The sequence below is a fragment of the Mizuhopecten yessoensis genome, unplaced genomic scaffold (assembly GCF_002113885.1).
Source record: "Mizuhopecten yessoensis strain PY_sf001 unplaced genomic scaffold, ASM211388v2 scaffold7781, whole genome shotgun sequence".
Lineage (NCBI taxonomy): Eukaryota > Metazoa > Mollusca > Bivalvia > Pectinida > Pectinidae > Mizuhopecten > Mizuhopecten yessoensis.
This window is the reverse complement of record NW_018407219.1, coordinates 181,738-202,862: the sequence shown is the minus strand read 5'-3', so window position 1 is coordinate 202,862 and position 21,125 is coordinate 181,738. Positions and strand designations below refer to the sequence as shown.

Below are 21,125 nucleotides of genomic sequence, written 5' to 3'. Positions count from 1 at the left end.
ACCTAGGGATGCTTCCAGTCAAATATGGTTGAAATCCACTTCTTAGTTCCAGAGAAGAAGTCGCTTAAAGCAGTATAGCCAAATACCCTTTTTTGCCCTGCCCCTCAGCCCCCTGGGGGGTCAGCCCCACCATTTGTACAATTTTTAATCACCACCACCTAGGGATGCTTCCAGTCAAATATGGTTGATATCCACTTCTTAGTTCCAGAGAAGAAGTCGCTTAAAGCAATATGAGCAAATTGACCCCTTTTGACCCACCCCTCAGCCCCCTGGGGACGGACGCCACGGTATGGCATAAGCTCACCTTGGTCCTTCGGACCAGGTGAGCTAACAAGAATTGTTTAAGGATGGACGGCGGACGCAGGGTGATTTGAATAGCCCACCATCTGATGGTGGGCTTAAAATTGTTTAACCAGGTTTTCACTTTTACTTTCTCCTAGGAATCATAGTGATTTAACCAAATCCTGCTGATGGAAGTACATGTATTCCTACTAAATATATATGAAGCAAAGAATGTTGAATATGAAATTACTGTGACAACAAGAGATTCTGTAGTACCTCTTTATTTGAATTATATTATTAAATTTTACCAGTTGATATCTTTGTCTTCCTTGACTTTGGTCTAATGACAGATCTTTTAGACAAGCTCCTTTCACACAATACCTTCACATGTTTTCTGATTTTAACAGCATTAAGTCAGACAAGATTCTGTAATCATGACCTTCACAGAACACCTAACCTTGGAATCTTGGAATAATCAGTTTTTTCTCCTCTGACCTTGACTGGACTTTAAATGTTGACCTTGATGTACCTTTGAATGTTGACCTTGACCTTACCTCCGCATCCTCCTCTGAAGCATCCTCAGACAAGACCTCCTGAGGATTGGCCAGACTGTTACCCAGCTGTTTCGGTGGATTGAACAGAGCAGTGTTGAGGGGTAGGTACTTGAGCTCCTCTGTTGAATGACTGTCATGAGAAATTAACATGTACCATTGGTCTGTTTTTATTTTCTCCTGAAAGTTTAATCTCTCAACTTGTGTTTACATTGAAAAATAGCTTGATGACCACCCCCTCCAGTTTAAAAAAAAACCATGCAGTTATTCAACATAAATTGGTCAATAACTTATCAATATGAACAACTTAAAAATTACGCTATATACATTGTATGAGTGACCTACCTTTTGTAGTAATCCTGGTACTGGCCCGGAATCAGTGTAACAGGGTATGGAGTGGGTGATGTCAACTCTGTGGGAAGCACCTTAAACCGACCAGCTGGATAGTGTACATTCTGAAAGAAAATTCCTTTAATGTTCTGAAACAAGTACTGAGAGAGACTAAATATGTGATAAAACAAGTCACCAAACTCACTGTACAGTGGAAGCAGAACAGAAATAGTTATACACATGAGTTTGAAAATTCCATATCAGACCCCATTTCTTGAGTCCGAGGGTTTATATGAATCATGGGTTGAATACAGTAGCAAATTAGCAATATTGTCATATCATAACCTATTACATATACTACACACTATCAATAGTTATTGGTAAAGTCAAACTAGTTATCATTAACTTATAAAATCATACCAAACTTATATATTCATTTGCCATTTATATAAAACAACTCGGTAACAGTTGAACCAGAAGTAGAACAGGTTAGGCATGTAAGGGGCAGATATATGCTTGCTGTGTAGATGTGGAGCCTGCTGGGGAGATGTGGCAAATGCCAGGCAGATATTGATTGGCATGAATGTGCGGAAATATAATTTATGCACAGCCAACAGTATTTCTTATTCAAAACGGCTCATACCACAGACAAGATGCTGATTAAGTTATGTTACTAACAAAAGTCTGAAGATCAAAATAGGCTCTGCGTTCCTCTTTCCTCTCCCGGAGGAAGCTCGTGTTCCATTCTGAGGCAGACTTCATTGCTTTCTGAATGTACTCTGTCATTTTACTCTTTTCTAGCTTGGGCTAAAACAAAAATAATGATTGAACACATTATCTTTTATCAATTTTAAGAAATCAATTCTTATAGTTGAAATTTCGTGTCAATTATTTATAGCATGCACTGGTAATTACAAATATTTTACCGTTTTGGTGACATTGTAATTTTTGTGACATTATGATTATTTTGAAGATAGTATGATGGGTTTGATGACATTATGATAGATTCCATAATAATGTGATGACTTTGTGATGGTGTTCGGGTATCTGTGACTGTTCTGATGACACAGTGATTTCTTTACGACTTTGTGATGGTGTTCGGGTATCTGTGACTGTTCTGATGACACAGTGATTTCTTTACGACTTTGTGATGGTGTTCAGGTATCTGTGACTGTTCTGATGACACAGTGATTTCTTTACGACTTTGTGATGGTGTTCAGGTATCTGTGACTGTTCTGATGACACAGTGATTTCTTTACGACTTTGTGATGGTGTTCAGGTATCTGTGACTGTTCTGATGACACAGTGATTTCTTTACGACTTTGTGATGGTGTTCAGGTATCTGTGACTGTTCTGATGACACAGTGATTTCTTTACGACTTTGTGATGGTGTTCAGGTATCTGTGACTGTTCTGATGACACAGTGATTTCTTTACGACTTTGTGATGGTGTTCAGGTATCTGTGACTGTTCTGATGACACAGTGATTTCTTTACGACTTTGTGATGGTGTTCAGGTATCTGTGACTGTTCTGATGACACAGTGATTTCTTTACGACTTTGTGATGGTGTTCAGGTATCTGTGACTGTTCTGATGACACAGTGATTTCTTTACGACTTTGTGATGGTGTTCAGGTATCTGTGACTGTTCTGATGACACAGTGATTTCTTTACGACTTTGTGATGGTGTTCAGGTATCTGTGACTGTTCTGATGACACAGTGATTTCTTTACGACTTTGTGATGGTGTTCAGGTATCTGTGACTGTTCTGATGACACAGTGATTTCTTTACGACTTTGTGATGGTGTTCAGGTATCTGTGACTGTTCTGATGACACAGTGATTTCTTTACGACTTTGTGATGGTGTTCAGGTATCTGTGACTGTTCTGATGACACAGTGATTTCTTTACGACTTTGTGATGGTGTTCAGGTATCTGTGACTGTTCTGATGACACAGTGATTTCTTTACAACATTGTAATGGTTTTGATGACGTTATTGTTTTGATTTTGACAATATAATGGTTTAGACGCCATAAGGATTATTTTAACAGGTTGTATGACACTATAATTATGACATTATAACAGGTTGTATGACACTATAATTATGACATTATAACAGGTTGTAGGACACTATAATTATGACATTATAACAGGTTGTATGACAATATAATTATGACATCATAACAGGTTGTAGGACACTATAATTATGACCTTTTTTAACAGGTTGTAGGACAATATAATTGCTCTGATGACATTGTGGATGTTTGTATAACATTGTGAGGATGATTTGATAATGTCTGCACTGATGCTATCCTTACCACTTCGTAGTCTTTGTGTTTCTCCTTAATGGTCTGTCTCTCTCGCTCATGTAGCACAGCAGCGTATTCCTGTAGTTATAAAGTCAAATAGTTTGGATTCCAACAACAATAAAGATTTAACATTATGGAGAGAATTACATGTTAATGACCTCTTGTAAATTACAAATGGACAATTACTAAGTCACTCCCACAAGTAAGATTTATTGCATTTCAATGTTCATACAGCATCAAATACTCATGAACAAGTTTTTTCCAAATGATTTTCAATTATTTTGGAGATTCTGCTATCATTCTTACATTCTGTAAAAGACAACGTACATGCCCTAGACATTTGTTAGGTTGACTTATACACTGAAACTATATTTGTATTCTATTTACAGGAACAATGAACTTGACCACAAATGACATTCCTATTTAAAACCAATGTGAATGGAGCATGATTTTCTACAACCTTAGAACTAACAGACAAGAGGCACAGAGGGCCTGTATCGCTCACCTGAATATTTAAGCAGCCATAGCAAAATATTCTCATTAAATAGTATGCTGTACTACAAATATTTCACTCGAAAACTTTGTCAGCTCCATCTGTTGTACCTACCAGCCAAGTATTATTATATGATTCTATGCTTTTTTGTTCTTCTCCAGAAGTTGTTTGAAGTGTTTGACATATTCCCTGTGACCTTGCAAGTAGGTCAAAGTCGTTTTCTTTCTCAAACTTTGTCATGCTCTATCCCAGGAAGCCACCAGCCAATTATGAAGATTCTATACCTTTTGGTACTTCAGGAGAAGTTGTTTGAAGTGTTTAATACATTTGTCCACTGTGACCTTGAAAGTAGGTCAACGTCATTTTCATTCTCAAACTTTGTCTGGCTCTTTCCCAGGAAGCCACCAGCCAAATATTAAGATTCTATACCTTTCATTTTCTCAGAAGAACTTGCTTGAAGTGTTTGAGATATTTGACCCCTAAAACCTTGAAGGTAGGTCAAGGTCATTTTCATTCTCAAACTTTGTCAGGCTCTATCCCAGGAAGCCACCAGCCAATTATGAAGATTCTATACCTTTTGGTACTTCAGGAGAAGTTGTTTGAAGTGTTTGATACATTTGACCGCTGTGACCTTGAAAGTAGGTCAACGTCATTTTCATTCTCAAACTTAGTTAGTCTCCTACCAACAAAGCTTTCAGCCAAACATCATGACTCTAGGCCTGTTGGAAGTTGATGAAAGGAAAAGTTGATGGACGATGACGGACGGACAGATGTGCACCTGACGGACGACAGACGCTGCATCATGACTTAAAATTTTACAAAATTTTATTTCTAGAATTGGTCTGACCTTGACCTTTGGAGATCTGTAAAAATATTGTACATGTACTACTCTAGAGGCTTACCCCTTGCCTAATATACTCAGCAAAATAAGTTAAGTGTCATATATTTCAAACAAAAACAAAAATGACTGAAAGTTTATTTATTTGTTATTTCATTAATATCAATAAATATTTGACTTATTTCTAAGTGCAATATTGCACTAAATTCAATATGCAGCAGATTAATCAATAACAACATGTCCTTACCCCAAAGGTTTCAGATTTCAAAGTGAAGTTCTGCAGCGTCTATTGAAGCTGCGGATAATTCTATGAATGGTCATTTGTGGCCCATTCGCCCATTCCTCAAGAAGTGCAAGTTCGAGTTCGATAAAAGTTGAAGGAAAAATATTTCGCTTTTGAATTTGTCTTTGAAGAACCTACCATATATGTTCTATGGGATTCAAGTCGAGAGATACAGCAGGCCAATCCATTCGGTCAATTGTTTCAGTTTCAAGATATTGCTGCACTATCCTTGCACGATGGGGACGTGCATTATCATCCATCAGGGCAAAGTTGGGGCCAATTGCACCAGCATGTGGATGAACAATAGAATGAAGGATCTTGTCTCTGTATCGCTGACCAGTCAACGTTCCATTTCTGATGACGTACAAGTCTGTTTTACCGTCGATAGATATGCCTCCCCATACCATTAATGAACCACTTTCAAATCGATTGTGTTCTGTAACACAACAGTCACGACATTGCTCATTTTTCTCTCTCCACACGCGTCTCCTTCCATCGTTAAAATCTACACAGAATTTAGACTCATCAGGAAAGAGAACTGGACGAAGATGACGCAATTGCCAGTTAACATGGTTTCTGCAACAACCTGGTCTAGCGGTCCTGTGTCGTAGGGTCAAAATTGGGCCGACGGCGGGTCTGCAAGCATGAAGGTTCGCTTGATGTAATCTCTTTCGGTAGGTTTCAGTTGATATCCGCATCCTTAGATGATTTCTGAAGTTGGTACTCAGCTCTACAGCAAAAGGAAACCTATTCCTCTTGGCTTGAAGAACAAATGTGCAGTCCTGAAGGGCTGTCATACCTAACACTTCTTGGTCTCTGGCAGACAGAACCACTTGCCTGGAAGCGTTGCAACAATCTTCCAATAACGCTTTGTCTGACATTAAAATTTCGGCCCACATCTTGCTGAGTCATGCAAGCTTGAAGCATTCGTATGGCACTACCGGCCTGCTGTACGCTCAAGTGCCGCCTTTGGGGCATATCGTCAAATATAGTCCTAATTCAATGACGATATTCAATAACTGCTAAATTAGAGAGATTCACCTCATTTACCAATGGTTTCTGATGATCATCGTATCCAGGTTTCACTCTATATTGTCGGTTAGGTATACAAAGCCAGGTGCGCTGACTGCTTGTTGTGCCCCAGATACAATGTTGCATGTGCACATTATGGTGAATGCAGTAATTTTTAAAACGGATAGCAGAAAATTAATCTCGACAAAATTTTTGATAATTTTCTTCAATCTTAACACATGACCCTTAACTTTTTTTGCTGAGTATATATATGAAACACAAAAGACATGTGTGCCTTTAGTCTGCTATTTTGTCTGAGTTCTATACTGCTGTACCTTAACTATCAGTACTTACAGCATACTTATCTGGGTAGTCTCTGTATCAATACTTACAGCATACTTATCGAGGTAGTCTCTGTGTATCAATACTTACAGCATACTTATCTGGGTAGTCTCAGTATCAATACTTACAGCATACTCATCTGGGTATAGGCTCTGTATCAATACTTACCGCATACTTATCTGGGAAGTCTCTGTGTATCAATACGTACAGCATACTTATCTGGGGAGTCTGTGTGTATCAGTACTTACAGCATACTCTATACTGCTGTACCTTAACTATCAGTACCTACAGCATACTTATCCGGGTAGTCTCTGTGTCTCAATACTTACAGCATCCTTATCTGGGTAGTCTCAGTATCAATACTTACAGCATACTTATCTGGGTATAGTCTCTGTATCAATACTTACAGCATACTTATCTGGGTAGTCTCAGTATCAATACTTACAGCGTACTTATCTGGGTAGTCTATGTGCATCAATACTTACAGCATTCTTATCTGGGTAGTCTCTGTGTATCAATAGTTACAGCATACTTATCTGGGAAGTCTCTGTGTATCAATAATTACAGCATACTTATCTGGGTGGTCTCTGTGTATCAATAGTTACAGCATACTTATCTGGGGAGTCTCAGGATCAATACTGACAGCATACTTATCTTGGTAGTCTCTGTATCAAAACTTACAGCATACTTATCTGGGTGGTCTCTGTGTATCAATAATTACAGCATACTTATCTGGGAAGTATCTGTGTATCAATACTTACAGCATACTTATCTGGGTAGTCTCTGTGCATCAGGTCATACACCTCGTCACTGCGAATGGCTGTTAATCCTGAAACACATCAAACAAAACATGGCAGAGGCCATCAAACCTGCAATTCTCAAATGACTTTTGTAACCACAGATCTATATAACATAGTGACAGACACCTCAGAAGACACATATCCAGGGCATTTAATCCTCCCTCCCAGGGGCTTCGTAGCACTGTACATGGTCTAACACTCATATGCTTCACTGTGAAGAAACCTACTAAGTTCATGTCAAATAAAAGCAGCAGTCAGGATATTTTGCCATTCAAATAAACTCCAGATCTAACCATTGATCACAATCAAATCTGTGTAGTTGATCAATCTGAAAATAATTTCCAGGACTCAAGATTTATTTTCAATTTTCATTTCATGTGGTTCTTTATTTTTGTCCCTCAGAGTTGAGATAAACATGTTATGTATCAGTGTTTAAGACTGTATTTTTCGTTTTTTTGTTTCAATGCCTGTTATTTTGACACAAAAGCTTTACAGAAGAGTGAAAATCATTTGCTGAGATTGCTGTAAACACTCAGTCATTTTAACAACTAAAGAATGTAAGACAAATCTGTCCTTATGACTATATAGAATTACAATTAAAGCTACATTTTGCTTATATACAACTGTCTCCATGTGATCCTGGCTGTAACAAGGGCCTTAAACCCAAATAAAATTTGAAAAAGTTTATGTTTTTCCAGTGGCATTCATACTCCTTATAAATGGCAAATGAAAGCAGTTTGATGCTCAATGTGTGCCATGTGGTGTGACAGTCAGCCTTTTATATGTATCACAGATTTATTTCATGTTTATTGAAATATACATGTGGACATGTATTTTATTGAGGAACATGATGTTTAACTCAATAATATAATTGACATTTTAAAATGCTGCTGGACTCCTTTTCCTGCAGTATGTAAGTCAGGTAAATGGTACAGGTGTGTACTGTACTGACGTCAGGTAAGTGGTACAGGTGTGCACTGTACTGACTATACATAAGTGGTACAGGTGTGTACTGTACTGACGTCCGGTAAGTTGTACAGGTGTGTACTGTACTGACGTCAGGTAAGTGATATAGGTGTGTACTGTACTGTCGTCAGGGAAGTGGTACAGGTGTGTACTGTACTGACATCAGGTAAGTGGTACAGGTGTGTACTGTACTGTCGTCCGGACCGTAACAATCGGTTGCTGAGGTCAACCATTTGGCTTCAATCAATTGAGGTGAAAACTAGCAACTATAACAAAATCAATATATACTCTTTACTTTTCTATGAAATTTTAAACAGGGAGACAATTTTATTTCATACCAGTAAGTAAACAGAAATTAAAATTTAGAATTAAAAAAAAACCATAAAAAATTCATTTCATTGTTTTTATTTCTAAATTTTGTTTATGAAAATGTATAATGGTCCATTAATTTGATATCTAGTTTATAATGTAGTCATAATTTTCTTGTCTTAATTTCAAAGGCATCAGATAACACATGCTATGTCTACTGCAAATTACAGTGTATTACTAGCACATTTTACTGTACAATCTATCAATAAAACATTTGGTCGTTAAAATTTATAATAGTATATCATACATTTCACTGATAAAAAACAATTTCCCAGCTAAAAACTGAGGTGTTGATTACATGTGGAACACAAAGAAGTTCACAGATCATAAACCGAGGTCTGGGTTACCAGTGGAACATAAAGAGGTTCCCAAATTATTTACAGATGTTGGTTACCTGTGGAACATAACTGGTGTCCAGGTTATAAACTGATGTGTGGGATACCAGTGGAACATAACTGGTTTCCAGGTTATAAACTGATATCTGGGTTACCGGTGGAACATAACTGGTGTCCAGGATATAAACTGATGTGTGTGATACCAGTGGAACATAAAGAGGTTCCCAAATTATTTACAGATGTTGGTTACCTGTGGAACATAACTGGTCTCCAGGTTATAAACTGATCTCTGGGTTCCCAGTGGAACATAACTTGCTTCCAGGTTATAAACTGATATCTGGGTTACCAGTGGAACATAACTGGATTCCAGGTTATAAAACTGATGTCTTGAATTGGTTACCAGTGAAATAGAGAGGTTCCTCTTTGACTGACTGTTATTTTTATATCCCTCAACTTTTTAAAGTCACAAAAGATACAAGTTTTACAGATATGGTAACTACTCCCAGTTAGGTGAGAATCTGTGTATAACATTATTTGTTTTATTTCAACAATACTTGCTGACATCAATGATCTTTGGCTATTTCAGCACACAGTAAAACAATATAATTAGTATAATCAATATAATAAGAAGAATATTTCTTTATGAAAACAAATTTACTATTGGTATAAAATACTAAAATAACGTATATAGCATTGGTTTTAAACTGTTTGTTGTGAGGAACTCATTATTTCATGCAGTGTCTCCTGTTTGTATTTTGTATCTGAACTAACCAATGAAAAGCCTTAAAGATGTTTACACACTGCATTGTGTAAATAATCCTGATATATCACTCCTATTATATTTTATTTATTGTTAAGTGATGAAACACAAATAGTTAAAAGTATTTATAAACACTTATAACAATTACAGTTCCAGCAATTACCAGGCCAATTAATGTATTTGTACAGCTAAAATCGTGTGACTGTAGGCACATGTATGGAACTAAGGTGGTGCTGTTAGTTGTGAAAAGATGAGCGGAGATTACTAAAAGCGCTATGTTAACCTATCACATAACAAGATAAAACCCGATCACAGCCTCCCCTCCTGAGCTTTGATAGTGATTAGTACTTAAGTGATGAGTCGAGCGTTGGGTAAGGTGTTGGGTAACCTGAGTGGCGTACCTATAGAGGTGTTAATAATTGGACCCAGATTAAGGTCTTGTTCAATTCACATAAAAATCTTTGGTGTAAAATTTGGACTGCAGTGATGAAGGTCTGTTCTTGACACTACCGGTATTCATATACCTATTGTGTTACCCGATGCCCTAAATAGGATTACCCATCAGCATCATCAGCAGGTGACTAATAGTTTAGGTAACCCAGTATGTCACTAGTCATTTCTGTCCTGTAGTGACACTATTTACCTGCACACAGCAGCACAAATGTAAATCTAGCCAACTCATTAACAAGTAACGGGTAGTAAGCCCTCTTCTAAATTGATTTTCGTATCACGATACAACAAACTAATTGATTTGATACACCGAAATAAACAAAGACACATCATTAAAGTCAGATAAAGGTAGAGTACTGTAATACATCTGCTTCTCAGTAGGATGCTAGAATACGACAAAGCATACCCCTAATATGCTTAATGAGGTTGGGTAATCTTACTACATATAAGTACATGTATATAATACTTTATTAAAACTTCTTCCTCTTTTCATCTGATCCTTAGACCCATGAGATTCAGCCCCTTTATTTGTATGCCTTTTGATCCCTATAGGCTAAAGATGCTGTCAGTAATATTTGTTTGAAATCTGCCCTGTAATTTGGAAATAAATGTTATTTAAAACAAATCAGCCAGTTTAAACATTTTTTATCCAGACCTTTAGCCCCCCAAGGGTTAATAATATAAGCAGACTACTACATGTACTACAATTTAGTTGTACTATTGGACTTTGCCTCAACAGTTTGGGAGGAGATGTATTTTATTCATAAATTTCAAAAGAATTTTATATTCATTTATGTTCTTTTTATAATTGTCTTAATCCTTTCTTTGAATGGTTGTTGTCCTGACATTTTTTTCACATATATACTGTCTGCCTGTTACATTTCCTAGTGTTGTAGACAAGAAATTGGATCTGTTTGTATTATGGTATTACCCATAAAACTGTTGTTTGGCATTTTGGAAAAGTCAGTTCATTTCAAGATATATCTTATACAGTGAATTCTGACTTAACCAACATCAGGATGGACAGTAGTCTTTAGTAGAACAATATGTAAGTTAAGTCAGGTTTAAATAGGGTTAAATCTGTCATCTGGTTATAGCCGTCTGTCATTACATGTGTCGATTCATAGCCCATCTGTCATTACGCATGTTGGTTCATAGCACATCAGTCATTACACGTGTTGGTACATAGCACGTCTGTCATTACACGTGTTGGTAGCACATCAGTCACTACACGTGTCGGTAGCACATCAGTCACTACACGTGTCAGAACATAGTACATCAGTCATTACACGTGTTGGTACATAGTACATCAGTCATAACACGTGTCGGTACATAGTACATCATCTGTCATTACGCATGTTGGTTCATAGCACATCAGTCATTACACGTTTTGGTACATAGCACATCTGCCATTACACGTGTAGGTACATAGTACATCAGTCATTACACCTGTCGGTACATAGTACATCAGTCATTACACGTGTCAGTACAAAACACATAAGTCATTACAATTGTTGGTACATAGCACATCAGTCACTACACGTGTCAGTACATAGTACATCAGTCATTACACGTGTCGGTACATAGTACATAAGTCATTACACGTGTTGGTACATAGTACATCAGTCATTACACGTGTTGGTACAAAACACATCAGTCATTACAAGTGATGGTACATAGCACATCAGTCACTACACGTGTCAGTACATAGCACATCAGTCATTACACGTGTCGGTACATAGTACATAAGTCATTACACGTGTTGGTACATAGTACATCAGTCATTACACGTGTCGGTAAAAAACACATCAGTCATTACACGTGTCTGTACATAGCACATCAGTCACTACACGTGTCAGTACAAAACACATCAGTCATTACAAGTGTTGGTACATAGCACATCAGTCAGTAAACGTGTCAGTACAAAACACATCAGTCATTACAAGTGTTGGTACATAGCACATCAGTCATTACACGTGTCGGTACATAGCACATCAGTCATTACATGTGTCGGTACAAAACACATTAGTCATTACAAGTGTCAATACATAGCACAGCTGTCATTACACATGTTGGTACATAGCACATCAGTCATTACACGTGTTGGTACATAGCACATCTGCCATTACACGTGTCGGTACATAGTACATCAGTCATTACACGTGTTGGTACATAGAACATCAGTCATTACACGTGTCGGTACATAGCACATCAGTCATAACATGTGTCAGTACACAGCACATTAGTCATTACATGTGTCGGTACATAGCACATCAGTCATTACACGTGTTGGTACATAGCACATCTGCCATTACACGTGTCGGTACATAGTACATCAGTCATTACACGTGTTGGTACATAGAACATCAGTCATTACACGTGTCGGTACATAGCACATCAGTCATTACATGTGTCCGTACATAGCACATCAGTCATTACATGTGTCAGTACATCGCACATCAGTCATTACACGTGTCGGTACATAGCACATCTGTCATTACACGTGTCGGTACATAGTACATCAGTCATTACATGTGTCGGTACATAGCACATCAGTCATTACACGTGTCGATACATAGTACATCAGTCATTACACGTGTCGGTACATAGCACATCAGTCATAACATGTGTCAGTACATAGCACATTAGTCATTACATGTGTCGGTACATAGCACATCAGTCATTACATGTGTCGGTACATAGCACATCAGTCATTACATGTGTCAGTACATCGCACATCAGTCATTACACGTGTCGGTACATAGCACATCAGTCATTACATGTGTCGGTACAAAACACATTAGTCATTACAAGTGTCAATACATAGCACAGCTGTCATTACACATGTTGGTACATAGCACATCAGTCATTACACGTGTCGGTACATAGTACATCAGTCATTACACGTGTTGGTACATAATACATCAGTCATTACACGTGTTGGTACATAGTACATCAGTCATTACACGTGTTGGTACATAGTACATCAGTCATTACACGTGTTGGTACATAGTATATCAGTCATTACACGTGTCGGTACATAGCACATCTGTCATTACACGTGTCGGTACATAGTACATCAGTCATTACACGTGTCGGTACATAGTACATCAGTCATTACACGTGTCGGTACATAGTACATCAGTCATTACACGTGTCGGTACATAGTACATCAGTCATTACACGTGTCGGTACATAGTACATCAGTCATTACACGTGTTGGTACATAGTACATCAGTCATTACACGTGTTGGTACATATTACATCAGTCATTACACGTGTTGGTTCATAGTACATCAGTCATTACACGTGTTGGTACATAGCACATCAGTCACTACACATGTTGGTACATAGCACATCAGTCATTACATGTGTCGGTACAAAACACATTAGTCATTACAAGTGTTGGTACATAGCACTTCAGTCATTACACGTGTCGGTACATAGCACATCAGTCATTACACGTGTTGGAACATAGCACATCAGTCATTACACGTGGCGATACAAAGCACATCAGTCATTACACTTGTCGGTACATAGTACATCAGTCATTACACATGTCGGTACAAAGCACATTAGTCATTACATGTGGCGATACAACCAGGTTTTACTGTACACATACAACAATTATGAAACTTTATAAGATTTTGGATAAATTCTTTAAAAACAACAGCTACTTGTGGATAATTTTCCTTGAAATCAAAAACAATTTCAGGAACTCGACTTAAGTATTCATTTAGTCCTATTTCCTCAAATATGACAGAAAGACTGTCATCCTGCCAATCCTTGTTTAATACCAAAGGTGTTGAAACATTAAATTCTTAATCCTACATTTGATGCTCAAACAGTGCTAAATACTTAATCCCTGTACTTTATAACTGAGAGAATACTATACTGCAGGTGTAAAAATAGGGGATTTAATCAGAAGCTAGTCAGATCACTTCATCCAGTCATCAGGTCAATTCTATGCTGATGTCCACATCATAATTTCAATTTTTCCTAGTTCAATATTTAATTAATACACCTTTTCAATACATTTTAAAATCAATTTCACATTACTTAGCTGTTTTTAATTCGTAAATTATTTTAAATCCCTTTAAAACGTGGACAGCTTTATCCTTACAAGCAGCATGTGACAGGTCAGCATCAACAAATGGTCATTGGCTTAAATGACCAATCACCTGCCTCCTTCACCTCTATTACCAGGATTTGCTGTTTGGGATCGGCATTGACAGACCAGTACTGATCAGAGACAGAGGGTTACCAATACGTCAGACAAATGACTTCTGAATTCCTACACCGCTTTACTTATGATACACATGGTAAGAGGGACTTTCTACATTTATATTTTAATCATGAACTGTTGTATGAAGTTTGCCATTTCTTTTTTTCTAGATTTGTGTGTAATTCATGACATGAAGTTTGTCTATTTTAATTTCAAGATTGTGTGGTAATTTCCATTGTCAAATCCTAGTTGTTTACTTTTGAAGCATTTTGTAATTTCTATGTGTAAACCATGGGAAGTTTGGTTTGTTATATTTTTCACATCAACATGCTTATAATGAAAAGAATTAACACTTGCACTTTTTTAGGTTAAAATTATAATTTCTCCTTTACTTTCTAGAATTCGTATGTACAGGGAAAAGTTCAATATTTTCCAAACCTTATATATAGAAAAGCAATTTTTAAAGGTAATTTTTGAAATGTTTTAACTTTTAACACTATCAAACATTTAACACTATCAAACATTTAACAATTCAAACATTTAACACTATCAAACATTTAACAATTCAAACATTTAACAATTCAAACATTTAACACTATCAAACATTTAACAATTCAAACATTTAACAATGGAAGCTTTCTTTTTTTTAACATTCACTTGTGTGTTATCGGAAATATCAAATTAGCAATTAATATTTGATCATTTGCATCAATTTAAAAATTAAAATTTCAATTAATTAGTTTTGTGTGACATAAACAATACATTTATTAATAAGATAAACTGCCTGTAACCAGGAATTATAACTATACAGTATATTATGAGAACTTGAGGATTTTGTTTTGCTATTGTTGATCTGAATTTTAATGTTAAAAGTTGTAATGACTTACTAACACAAAATATACAGGACTAACCAATTTTTGTACATTTAGAATAATTAAATACTGAAAATGAAAGGAAACAGTAATTAACAAATTAGAGTACCCCCGGTATACAACATGGACATTGGGATATGTTTGTGGCACACAAATTATTCGGGATTGTTAAGGGTAACACAGAAGTAAATGAAATGTGTAGTGTTAAGACAGAGAAAGAAGTAAAAAGAAGTTAAAAGAAGATAGAAACGATAGGAAAACAAGAGGCCCATAGGGCCAGCATTGCTCAGTTGTTTTATCAAACTCAAACATATCAGAAAATGGGTAAATAACAAAGCATAGGCATTTGCATTGTATTGCAATATAGAAATGAAATATTGCTGCATCGCTGTTTTATTCAAAAGCTTGTTTCTATGACTCTGCTAGGTGTTTTAACTTTGCACATTCCAACATATTCTAACAGATATGCCAATAACCATAAACAGTGGTGGGAATCAGTTGAAATTTCATAATTGATGGTTTATGTAAGAAGAAAAAAATCTGTGTAATCCATATGATATAAGATACAGTTTGGTAACGTTCTGACTACAAATCCTTTTTTAAATGAACCTCCTTTTCCTGTGACAATATATTGGGATATGTATCGTTATACATTCCTTCTGTATCATATTCCACTCTAGGCTTCTTGTGACACCCCTCATCCGAACTCCAGAAATTCTGAAATTCTTACAGACAATTTAAGACCATGGTGACCACCTTCGATTTCTTACCACGCCAATCTATAACAATGACCAGACTTGGTCAGGGTACTGCAGGGGTTAAAGAAACATCTGTACCAATTTGAGTGGATTTTTTGACTAGGTGAGATTTTTAAGAATAGCACCAAATGTCTCAGTCAGAAGACCAGCTAGTCATCTTGAATTTCTAATTAACCCCAAAATTAACAGCATGGACATGACAACATGCAGGACTAACTGAGAGGAATAGTCATGCAAAACTTGATAACTAGTCGAAAAGGACTGAGTGAGGCATTCATAGGTTAAGGTGGCAAATTTGATTTTTAACTGATCTAAAAAATAGCAAAATAAGGAGCTTTGTGTATGTGTAGATGGCTAAAGGGACAGAATTATGACCCTGGGACTAAGTCATCTGGGGCAGGGCTGGACCCAAGAACCAATCCTTGTACCATGATTATGTCAATCTATTAGCAATTGTATATTGCTTATAGGGTAGAAATCTTAATTATTTTTACAGTTTCTATATTGCTTATAGGGTAGAAATCTTTATTATTTTTACAGTTTCTATGTTTTGAACTGGGGACAGTCACTAGGGGCGAGGTTGACCAAGGCAATAATCCTGGTAGCATGATTGTGTTCTTCACTATACTGTATACCGGGAAAGTTTCGCCACAGTTTAACTATCTCCTTCAGATCTGAGAGCGAATTTAACATGATGGCAAAAGTAAAAAAATAAATATGTATACAATGGCATATGTTTTGTCACTATTCATCTACACTGATGGCTTAACTCAGGTACCGTATGTGATACAATTGGGGTCCAGTGTGTGTAATGCAGCATTATGTTTCATAATAAAGGATTGACAGTTTGTTTTATTTTTTAATTATTTAATATTTCAAGAACAGATTAATTTGTTTTCTTTTTTTAACCACTGCTCCCACACAATGTTTTGTACTTCCTCCTTTGTGTTTTTGAATGCAGTTGTAGAAAATGGCGATGGCGAGTGTCCAACTTTTTTTTTTTAAATAATTTAAGATCAACATTTCAATGTCTGCCTTCGTACAACTGATTGAAAACCAAAATCTTTAATTGTTCTCATCTGTAACACCATTTCATGTATGAACACTGCTCATACTTACTTGTATACTATTGTGTTACATTGTGTTTTGTGTCGAGTAGTCATACTCTTTTTAGTAACGGGGAATTTCCACTAATTGTGGTGTAGGGCGAATTTATCACTGGGCGAATAAGGACTCTGCCGGTGAAGGGCGAAAGTTTAACGAGGCGAAAGCTTCTCAGTATGCAGTATGCAACACAAATGTTTAATACGATTCCATATATGTGAACTGCTTCAATGTGGTTGAGTGGCACAGTGGATTGTGCACTTGCTTTTCACAAAGATGGCCAGGGTTTGATTCCCCAATTGGCCATTGGGTTATTGGATCACCCGTCTGACCAAATGGGTTTTCTGGTTTCCTTTCCAAGCAAAACCATCTGTGTGCTGGCACCCAGATCAACAACAGTGGTTATTATAAGCTGGAAAAACCTGTTTTATAGTTGTTGGGATTTTTTTTATCTTATAACTGCTTCCATGATATGATGCAGGGACTAACTACCAGGGGTGTGTGTGTGTGTGAGGGGTGGAGGGGGATGTGTGTGTGTGTGTGTGAGGGGTGGAGGGGGATGTGTGTGTATGTGTGTGTGTGGTGAGGGGTGGAAGGGGATGTGTGTGGGTGGGGTGGGGGTGGATGTGTGTGTGTGAGAGGTGGAGGGGGATGTGTGTGTGTGTGTGTGAGGGGGGGAGGGGGATGTGTGTGTGTGTGTGTGTGTGAAGGATGGAGGTGTGTTGGTGTGGGTGTGGGGGGGGTGGGGGGGGGTGTGGGTGTGGGGGGGGGGGGGGGGGGGGGGGGTGTGTGGGTATGTGTGTGTGTGGTGAGGGGTGGAGGGGAATGTGTGTGTGTTGGGGGGAGGGGGATGTGTGTGTGTGTGAGAGAGGGGAGGAGGGGTGTGAGTGTGTGAGGGGGGAGGAGGGAATGTGAGTGTGTGAGGGGGAAGGAGGTGTGAGTCTGTGAGGGGGATTGTGTGTGTGTGTGAGGGGGAGGAGGGGGAGTGTGTGTTTCAAGTCCCTGAGATAGGGATGGACCCTGGAGCCAATCCTGGTACAAATGTAGCATGAACAGTGTTTTGTCTCTTTATGTTTATCAGTATGTATATGGTTATATTGTGGGTCTCTTGATCAAACTCCTCTATTAGGGGTTTTATCCTTCAACATCAAGTTGTTGCACTAACTTCATTTATGCAAACTATGATTATTTTGTTTCAAACTGAATATGGTTACAATTGATGCTGCCATTTAGGAGGAGCAGGATTTAGAAGCAAAGATTGCCCTAACTTCACATTTCAGGCCCTGTACCTCTGGCTCCTGGGGATTCAGAAACTTCACTTATACACAATATTATTGTCTTCCCTGAGCGATGATTCCGACCAAACATGGTAACAATCACAACAGCTGTGCAAAGATCTACACTAACCAGAAAAATAAAATCACAAATGTACACTACATAACAACAAAGTCTGTCTTACCAAGATCACACTGAGTCTCGGTTACTGCTCCTTTCTCTCGTAGAAACATTCTCTCATTCATCTCCACAGGTCGCCTCTGTAGCTCTGTTACAAACAAACAATAACAAATCTTCAATCTTCATTCATTTCTGAGAAGTATTTTTTCAGTGATAAAATCTTGATGCATCTCAGGAAGATACAAACTGACGTCCAGCCAAGGTAGCTATATAAAAATCGATTTCTGTTTATCTTTGTTTTAATATACTTTTTATTCTGTCATTTTGTTAATTTGAATATGAAAAGTTAAGAAAACTATAACCATGTGTTCAATTTGCAACACCTGTTACCAGTTTTCCATATAAGATTTTTTTTTTACTTTTTTGAAATTTATGCTTATATTGTCAATCAAACTTTAAAAGCTCAAAATGGAAACTGTAAGAAAACCTGCCAGTAATCAGGCACATTACAGAGATAAACAGTCCCTTTAAATACATCCTTTTATGCTGTACTCACAAAAAAGGGTCATGAATTAAAGAGAACTTTGTATGTGTAGAAACCGAAGTACATAAGTAAAAGAGAAAATGTAAAATGCCTACAATAACATAATGATTAATGACTATTTAAGTAGGACATACCTGGATATTTTCTCTTGAATGACTTGACGCCCAGGAACTCACTAATCTGTTCCTGTAACATGTAGTACTCTCCACTGGAATCTTTGGGCCATTGGTACTCAAACACCCTTGAAGCAGGAAATGTATGGCTACAAGGAAAAGTTTCATATCAAAGTAATATTAAGAAAGAGTTAAAGTGTATAGACATTTGAATAGGTATGTAGTATGGAATGAGTAGTAATGTATGAACTAAAAAAGTGTACTTCCCATATCGTAAAAAAGAAATATAATCAGGTGCATCATAAGTATATTTCTCAAAATAACAGAAACCCTATGATACTTTGAACAGGTTGTAAGGGAGATAACTCATACAGAAAAAAAATCACTCACTTTTCTAGATCCTCAGAAGCAGCCTCCACATTCGCACCACTGCCAGTGCTGTTCTGACGAGACCTTTTTGATGGTGTAGGACCTGCAGACACTGAGCCTGCATCTACTATGCTAGAGGCTGGGGTCGCTGGTCCGGGCGTATCAAACATGGCAGTTTCTGACTGTATTGATTCATCGTCCACCTCCATCGGAAGCTGGATGGTGCCAGACGAAATGAGAGCACTTTTACGATCCATTTCATTTGCATATTTTGTGTCATCAAAATTCTCTTTTTTTGAATCAAGAGATGAATCTGATGATGACATTTTAAAGGTCTCTGACACCAAATGACTGTCCTTGTTTCCATTATCTATGGGTGGATCACTGACATCTACTGTCTCTTTACCATTGTCAGACTTCTCCTGATTGCTGTCATTCTCAGATGGCTTTGATATTTCATTCTCACATACCATCATGACTTCAGCTTCAGAAGTATGATGCCCTAATTCAGATTGATCCATCATTTCTATTTCTGAATTGTTGAACTTATCTGGGGTTTTTTCTTCATTAGATTTTGTCTCTGAAGTTTCTACACTACATGGATTCTGGTCTGGCAGAACTTCATCTTTTGTAATTTGTGTTTGTTCGACAGCAGTAACCTCAGATTGGGGAATGATTTCGTTTATTCCGACAATATTTTGATGTTCCTTTGATTTCTGTGTTATTTCATTATTATATTCTGTTTGTGTTATTTCTGTACTGGGCCCTTCAGATTTGTCTATTGTTCCAGTACTGGGCCCTTCAGATTTGTCTATCGTTCCTGTACTGGGCCCTTCAGATTGGCATATCGTTTCTGTACTGGGCCCTTTAGATTTGTCTATCGTTCCTGTACTGGGCCCTTCAGATTTGTCTATCGTTTCTGTACTTGGCCCTTCAGATTTGTCTATCGTTTCTGTACTTGGCCCTTCAGATTTGTCTATCATTTCTGTACTTGGCCCTTCAGATTTGTCTATCGTTCCTGTACTGGGCCGTTCAGATTTGTCTATCGTTCCTGTACTGGGCCCTTCAGATTTGTCTATCGTTTCTGTACTGGGTCCTTTAGTTTCGTCAGTTATTTCTGTGCTGGGCTCCTCCATTTTGTCCATAATTTCTGTACTAGGTTCTTGAGTTTTTTCAGTTATTTCTGTGCTAGGCTCTTTGACTTTGTTCATTGCTTCTGTTCTAGGTCCTTTGATTTTGTTCTTTATTTCTGTACTAGGTTCTTCAGTTTTGTCTACAATTTTGATTCTGGTCTCCTCTGATTTTTCTGTAATGATTCCCTCTGATTTATCTACTATTTCTGAATTATGTGATTGTCCCTCTCTTATGTCTTCTAGTTCAGTACTGGATTCACCTGTAGTGCACAATTGATCAGTGCCACTATTTGGTTGTATTTGCTCGAGTTCCCTTCCACTTGCTGTGCCGTCTTTGTTCTGTTCAGATTTTGACAATACACCACAAGGATTTTCATTTGTCCATTCTTTGACGACTTCTAAATCATGATCATTCTTTATTTCTGCAGCAGTGGCTTGAAGTGTTGAATCCTAAAACATTCAAAAAAAATGTGTCTTTCTATAATTATGTATTTA

At 37.4% G+C, this 21,125-nt stretch overlaps 1 protein-coding gene across 1 annotated transcript in view; it reads right to left on the bottom strand.

Annotated features, from left to right (window-relative positions):
* The window catches only part of LOC110454368, a 29,628-nt gene that overhangs the window by 6,086 nt on the left and 2,417 nt on the right, over window positions 1–21,125 (bottom strand). The window contains exons 2-9 of the mRNA XM_021503836.1: window positions 19,519–21,080; window positions 19,150–19,277; window positions 18,536–18,619; window positions 7,199–7,266; window positions 3,480–3,548; window positions 1,842–1,970; window positions 1,179–1,288; window positions 837–966 (exon numbers count right to left, since the gene is read on the bottom strand). Coding sequence (XP_021359511.1) covers window positions 837–966; window positions 1,179–1,288; window positions 1,842–1,970; window positions 3,480–3,548; window positions 7,199–7,266; window positions 18,536–18,619; window positions 19,150–19,277; window positions 19,519–21,080 — 2,280 coding nt within the window. The remainder of the gene's footprint in view (window positions 1–836; window positions 967–1,178; window positions 1,289–1,841; window positions 1,971–3,479; window positions 3,549–7,198; window positions 7,267–18,535; window positions 18,620–19,149; window positions 19,278–19,518; window positions 21,081–21,125) is intronic.